At 40.6% G+C, this 7,988-nt stretch overlaps 1 protein-coding gene across 1 annotated transcript; it reads right to left on the reverse strand.

Moving 5' to 3' along the window:
• Positions 1-2,364: 2,364 nt before the first annotated feature.
• Positions 2,365-3,306, reverse strand: LOC126456254 (uncharacterized). Its single transcript, XM_050092006.1, has one exon. It carries the CDS (start codon positions 3,304-3,306, stop codon positions 2,365-2,367), a length of 942 nt encoding a protein of 313 aa, XP_049947963.1.
• Between the last annotated feature and the right edge of the window lie 4,682 nt (positions 3,307-7,988).

Here is a 7,988-nt window from a genome sequence, read left to right on the forward strand (position 1 = left end):
TTACCCTGTGTCAAGGTCGTGTTAATAATTGAAGGACATTGATCATGATCCTCTTAAACCAATCGATTCCATATTGGCATGACAGGTACGGAATCCCGACCAATGCTAGCAGCAATATCGCGGAACAGTAAATCGCTTTATCGATACACCATGAACGACGGTGTAGAACAGCCACTCGTGCTGGCTGACATTTCTCCTTCTTACACCTCGAATAATACAATCATCTGACAGCCAACCATCATGCAGAAGCGTTATCTGAATGAGACTCCAGCTGTCTAAGGTTTCCTTGTATACATAATGTAGACTGCGTTACTTCTGTGTTGGCCAGCTGCAGCGAAATTCTAGGATATGCAAACCACTATCATATCGTTGCAGCTGGACAAAACAGAAGTATCGCAGTCTACATTCTGTATATAAGGTAACTTTAGACAGCTGGTGTCTCATTTAGATATCGTGTGTGCATATTGGTTGGTTGTCAGATCATCGTATTATGCGACGTGTAAGAAGGAGAAATGTCAAGCAGAATTAGTGGCAGTTTGACGTTTTTTGCATACTGCTTTCATAGAGCTGCAGTTTTAATGATGAGCGGTGTATATCTATCGTTTGCAATTAGGTAGCTAGCAATAAGGTATTAGCTACCAATAAACGTGCAAGTTTAACAATGCTCAGAATTTTTAATTTTGCAGTAAATAGTGATGCATTGTAAAAAGTAAATTTGGTTAACTATAGCCAATACTATGGTAGATGGAGCAACCAGCTTTCTCTCCTACATCTACACTCACATTTACACTGTACTCTCTGTATCTCACCTTAGATTTTACGATCAAACCAAACGTAATCAGTGGCATCGAAAAGCGGGGAAAATCTTGCACACTGAATTTAACGCATCATCAAATCAAATAATTTTTCTTAAAGTAATTAAATATGTTAAAGCTAGACAAAACAGAAACTAAATATGAAAGAGGCAGGCTATAACTCAAATATCATTATTATTAGAACATCCAACTTATCAGATTTCACACCCTCTGATTTGCCTGTATTCCCAGCCTGAGGAGGGGGCCAATGAAACAATTGTGGCAGCCTTTGCGAAGTTCAGCTAATCAGAAATCCCGTTTCAGAAGATCAAAATTACTCACTGGAAAAACGATGGATTATGTTGAATCGACTGAAAATGCGCCGATATTGAAAAACGAGTGTATTTTGACACAAAGACACAGACTTTACCTCCCAGTTTGAAAACATTCCACTTTGATTTTGAGTAACCCTTTCCTTTTTGAGTATGATCCTGCGAAAGGCAGCTCAAACGCCTTGCTTTTCATCATCATCTTCCTTTCCATTTCGTCTTTATCATGTAGATCAGTACACATTCGCTACCCATATACCTTTGTCCAATCAGTAAAAAGTAAATTTAACAAGCTCAAGTACTAATATACTTGTAATATGTTGTCTGTTCTATCTTAATAACTATTACATAAACACTTAAGGCAGTAGTTTAGGTCTCTACTTATAACTACCACTACAGCATAGATTCATGTCGTGAGGCGCCGTGTGTAGTACTCCGGGCAAACAGCGCCCATGGGCTGTGTTTCAGGACGATTGCGTGGTCACCTCAGCAGCCTCCACATGCGGTGTCCTGAAGTAGAACACATTATGTCACTTTCCCTGACGTCACAGCAGCATCGAAAGGGTAGCTTTCCCTCTTTATTGACGTAGGTCATTAGAGTATTATCTGAGGCTTACAGGCTACACGCTTACATTATACATATTTTAGTTGTTTTCAGTGCCAAATATCTAAATGACTGGCAGCCTTTACGAAGTTCAGCTAATCAGAAATCCCGTTTCAGAAGATCAAAATTACTCACTGGAAAAATATTTTCTGTTTGGAACTTAAGTTTTGATAATTTATTTAGTACAAAAACACTAAATTTAATAATTTCATGCAAGGATTAACGCAAGTGAGAGATGAAAGGAGCAGTATTTTTTACAAGGAATCCGCCACAACCAAAGGACAACATTGTATGTCAGAATTAGGAAAATCGGTAAACAGGCCTAGGAGTGCGTTTGTGGAAGTTAAAGGGTGAGAAGAGCGGAAGCAAGTAATTTGAATCCATTGTAACTGTATATACGGAGCCTCAGTAAGATAGGTACATGACTACTATCGACTACAGTCATAATTGCATCCAGCTTTACCATAGGTAATGGGGATGAGGCAGATCCTAATAATAGAGAATTTCACTAGTAACAGTCAAATGGAAAATACTTAATTTATAACTGGTAACCATGGGTACGTACATGTATACAAGATATTAGAGTAGTTAATAGAAAGAGGCATTTGAGTATTAGTGCATCTAAAGGACATGTTTATCAATGACAGCCATACCCAAGTGTTGACTGAAGACCAAGCTGTCCCAGTACGATCAGGTACGTCGCTGTTGCGGAGACGGTAGTCACCAACAATTTCCGGTCGATGTGCAGCAAACCGGAAGCAGAGAAAGCAGGATGAAGCCCTCGCTCCACTTGTCTCAGGAAGTCTTTCACCTCAGGTGAGGTCTCCGTGATTCCAGCAGCCCTCCTCAGTAAGTCGGCCATCCTTACAGCCTCTTCTTCCAGAGCAGAACAGGCAATCGCCATCGTTGCCAGATTAAAGGCGTGCCTAAACAGCCAGCAAACGGAATAACTTACAGATGTTATGGCCAGTACCCTATCTACTGCCTGGGGCACCACCAGCATGACGAGCAATTCGTAGCTGCTGTAGATGCAGCCCAGCATGCTGTACATAACGTGGAAGGTGAGTGTGGGAGACACGTGAGCCTGCAGCAGCTCAGCAGCACGTTGCAGCAGCAGGTGGGTCTGCTGTAGCCTTCGCAGTCTGCCATTGAGTTCCACATGTGGAAGTTTCTGGCTCCAGCCCAGCAGCAGCTGAGACAGTCTGGGGTCTCCCAGTGGCGACAGTGACTCCAACAGGACAGCCTTCAGTGTCCTGAACCGAGTCCACAGTTCCATCACAGACAGAAGAAACTGCTGCTTGAGAGATAAATCCGAGAGTAGAACATAAATGTTTATGAACAGTTCAACAGCCGTAAGTTCAACGAAAGTCTTTCCAAAGGTCAGAAATGAGGAGAGAATTAGGATCGCCACCATAAATGTATCAGTTATAACAATCATATAGCCAAATTTTATCACTTCATCTGTAATGCTTGGAGCCAGTAATTCATCAATATGATCCAAGGCATCAAGAAAACCATTGTAGTATTTTAGTTTATTGAGCGAACAGGTGAAAAAGCCTGAAATCAGTCTAAGAGGCATGACTACTTTCGTCAGAACATCTGTAAACATTGTGATTTTTGGAATCTTGGGGTATAATTTGTAACAGGCTATGCAAAAATCCAAAATGCTTATTGTGATACTCAAGACAAGCCATATTGATGAAGTTGTAAGGTATCTGCCAAGGCGTTTATTAATACGCCAATGGGATTTCTCCTGCCTTCTGGTTTTTGGAGCTATGCCCATAAGCTGCCACAACCTATAGCATGTTGCAGGGGTTATGTAGAAAGGTACGTCATCCATTGGCGTAACGACTGTTTTCGCGCACAAGCAAACAGTTCTATTCGGCCCGAGAGATTTTGTAACGAATTATTTTCTAACACCTTCCTGTCCTCTTAGGCAGACTACGAATCGCCCAGTATGTTTAAATCATCCCTCAGTGAAACGCTCTCCCCGATAACAGCAAGTTTTTCAGCAATAAAATTTCCTCGCTAACGATATGACGTTCCATAGCAACTGCCCTGGCGTTAAAACAAACACTACCATCGATTTTCAGTAATCTGATGGATATCGCTGTATGGCATAGGCGGAATAAAATGCATTAAGCTACGTTTAATAACGGTGAAATAATACTTCGTCCAAAAGATCTCATCTTTATCATGCAATTAACTTAGCCCTAGATAACAACTGATTATGAATATCAAATTTATGTTCCATTTTCTTCCACGAGAGTGGAAGTATAATAGCGCATACATCCATTTACTATTGAGAAAAGGAAGAATATGAAATTATCAAACATGCCCAGCTGTTAATGTAATAGATATTAATTCCAGTTTACGGTACAGTACAGAGAACTGAGCAATCAAACGTTATTTTCACGTTCATTCAGAACCGATCTCTTGTTTTGCAATAAGTAGTTCGTTAGTGTAAACATCGATAGCTGCAAAAACATATAAAAAGTGGGAGATAGCATCGCTAAAGGAATCTGAATGCATTCTGGAACGCCAGTTGGCAAGGAATTGTGTCAATCGAAGCATTTGTAATCCAAGTTAACTACCCGTATGATAACTTTTCTTACATAAATCGGGTCAAAATATTAATATTAACGAATATCTAACTTCATTTTCTTCTCAATATTATTAGTGTTTAAAATTACCATTACGAGAGGAGAATGTCAAGCTAATGAGTGAGAATACATTTATCAGCATATGTGGATACCGTCAGCGAATTATATTACGAACAGAGTTAGAAGCAAAGAGGTGATATTCAACGTCATGCATAATGCTACGGTTTTTCACGCATCTCGTTGTTTATGACATCACATCTCCTGAACTATTTGTAGGTAAATTACACATATAATTTTGCGTACTGTATGTAAAATGTGTCGAATAAAGTTGGTAGTAAAGAAGTAATCAATTGTAACGCCATACCTTATGTGGTACTTTTACTGTACGGACAGGAGATATGGGCAGTGGTGTTGCGAATTTGGTGGCAAGTATTTTTGTATATGTGGTGGAATATAGGTTATAAGTCAACAAGTTAAAGTCAAAGTCATCTTTACAGACAGTATATAGACGATGTTGTTCTGTTAGATGATAATAATACTGCTTCAAATGAGATGTCACAATTGATGGCCGACTTGCCTTCAAAATCAGATTTCACTACATAACTGGAGCAAGGAAGTTTTTTTAACTGTTTGGTTCGTATTGCTACAAATGTGGCGAACGGGCATAAATTCACAGAAACAGGAAGCATAAATGTACGGATGCCATCACTAATGCACATTGTTGCCATCTATCGATACAAAAAAGGGCCTATTTATTTAAATGATTTATCGAGTAATTTTTCTACCTTTAGCAGTCGAGGAAAGACGAGAGGAATTGATTAACTTAAAACATATAGCAATAGCTAATAGCTACGCCGAAAGAGGTTTGGTGGGTCCTTGCAACAAAATTAACAATAAAGACAGAGGCGAGTTTCGTTATAGTCAGCAAATGACGGAAAGAATATCGCTAAAATCAGAGCTGCCCCTCTGATATTTCAGGGTAAAGTATCACAAAAAATCGAGAAGTACTTCACAAGGTGTAACGTCAGATATGACTTGGATGTAAATGACTAAAAGTAGGTACAGTTATTCCGGATCGAAACACCAGTTGTAGGTTGGCTATCTAACTGCTGCTACAGGCAACAATAATTTGATTTTCCATATTTTGCATAGTTACTGAGCGAATTTAAATATTTAACATGTTGTCATAATCCACTTTTTAACAGGTATAATCTTATCTGTATGTCTTACATAATAAGACAAACATTATAGTCACAATCTGTTTGTTTTGAGGCAGCGTTAACCCATGGCACGAAAATACGCAGGCTAGTCATCCAGATTTTGAGAATCAGAGGACTTTGAGATGTACAACAAACTTCCAGCGTAATTCCAAAGGTTTCTTCACCTTCTTGTCATTTTTCATGCTTATTGTCATGTATTTAACACATTAAGTCATTTGTGAAATAATCAGACATATGAAGCTTTTTTATACATGAGGTTTCCATTCCTTAAAGAATTAGTTGTTCACTGGTTAGGCACAATAACAGTAGGAAAAAAAAGGATTATAGGGAATTAACTGCGGCCAAAGTGACTGACAGGCCATTTGATGCGAGATTTAGAGATCATTTGCTACCAAAAACTGGATGACTACGTGTACGGTCTGAGAGCGGACATATATTTAATAGCATAGAGACAACTGTACTCTTTCTTCACAGCTCAGCAAAGGAGCGGAACCTCGATCTCCTGGATGATTTGGAGAAACGTAAGAAAAGTCAGCCCGATAGTGTTTAATGAGCAAATTAATTATTCGCTCATTGCATATTTCTGCTTCTTTTATAATTTTCTGTAAAAACCCCATGCTTTAGCTAGGAAGCCGTACCGAATGTAAAGTGAATCTTAGATTGTATTGCCTGGCGGGGTAACAGCGTGGTCTCAGGCGTCTTGTCACGGTTCGCGTGGCTCCCCCTGTCGCAGGTTCGAGTTCCACCTCGGGCATGGGTGTGTATGTTGTCCTTAGCGTTAAGTTCATTAATTAGTGTGTAAGCCTACGGACGGACGACCTTAGCACTTCGGTCCCGTAGAACCTTACCACAAATTTCCAAATTTAGATTGTACTAGCAGTCCTAATGGTCGGCTTGTTCTCTTAGGTTTTCATGGTTTGATGATTCCTTTCTCTCTGTCTAGCTAATCCCTACATTTTTTGAATTGGAATGTATCTAATGTCGCACAGAGTAAAATACACTCTCCAATCACATTAATGCGACTACCTGTCAAAATCATGAACAATATCATTTAGTAGTGCGCACTACTGCCAGACATGCAGGAAGAGAGTCAGTGAGGTTCTGGAAGGTGCCAACAGGGATCTGGAGTCATGCCAACTCCAGTGCCGTGGTTGACTGCGCTAGGTTTTTCAGCTCAAGATCGGTAGCGCGAACAGTCCGAATGAGGTGGTACCACAGATTCTCGATTGGGTTTAAATCCGTGTGGTTTAGTGGAAAGTGGAGTATAGTAAACCCATCCTGCTGCTGTTCGCATGGGCGTTATGAGCTATGTGACACGTTGCTTTGTCGTACAGAGAAAAAAGAAACTGTATCTAGGGGTGGACATGGTCCCCAAGAATAAATGAATACTTGTGTTGATCCACTGTGCCTCCCAAAATGACGAGATCACTCAGGGAATGTCCTCCGGCCTGGACCCTTCCAATGATTGTTGGAGGGTGTTTGCTTTCACAGTTTTCAAGCCTCGCACGAAAGTAGTCGTCAGTACGATGGAAGATAAAACGTGATACATCTGAAAAAAGTCCACTTGTCTTCACTCAGCTGATTACGAGTTGCGGTACTGGTGTGCATATTCCAACGTTCGTCGCTCTTGAACTGCAGTCAGCATGCGTACATGCACCCGCTGCGGAGGCCCATAAGCGTCAACGTTCGCCGAACAGTAGTTGAGGCGACACTGTTGGTAGACCCTTGGTTTATCTGGGGGTCAGCTGCTCTACAGTTGCTCATCTATTCAGTCGTACACAACTCCACTGTCATCGTTCACCCCTATCTTCATGTTCAGCGGCACACTACATTTGCCTCGGCGCCGGTTTTGAATGGTGCAATTTTACCATGCACGGTATATATTATCTACGGCGGTAAGTAAACTGTTTGCAAACTTAGCTACTTCCGAAATGCTTCCACCCCTAGCCTGAAATCCAGTGGTCATGGCCAGCTGGACGTCAGATAATTCGTTCCATTTCTACATTATGACAACGACAGCATTGAATTCCGTGTTCCCCAACAGGCTTCATATACACTCTACTAGTAGGGCTGCCACCTGCCGTCTATGAGTGGTTATTACGCGTTGGCGTCGAACATCTGCAACGTTCATATTGATGTGACTGGACCGTGTATAAGTAAACCAGCTTCAATTCTCTCCCAGTTAGCGACGCTGAGACATTTATTGAATAAGTTTAACAGCGGCTTGCGTCGACTACAGCTTTCTTATTTGCTTTTAGCTCTTGTGTTGTGTGGTGCTTTTATATTTTAAGCATACTTGCAAACTGCAGATAAATACATTTTTATTTACTCTTTTTACCATTTGTTGCCTACATACCGGGTGATCAAAAAGTCAGTATAAATTTGAAAACTTAATAAACCACGGAATAACGTTGATAGAGAGGCAAAAATTAACACAC

This window comes from Schistocerca serialis, chromosome 2 (assembly GCF_023864345.2).
Source record: "Schistocerca serialis cubense isolate TAMUIC-IGC-003099 chromosome 2, iqSchSeri2.2, whole genome shotgun sequence".
Taxonomy (NCBI): domain Eukaryota; kingdom Metazoa; phylum Arthropoda; class Insecta; order Orthoptera; family Acrididae; genus Schistocerca; species Schistocerca serialis.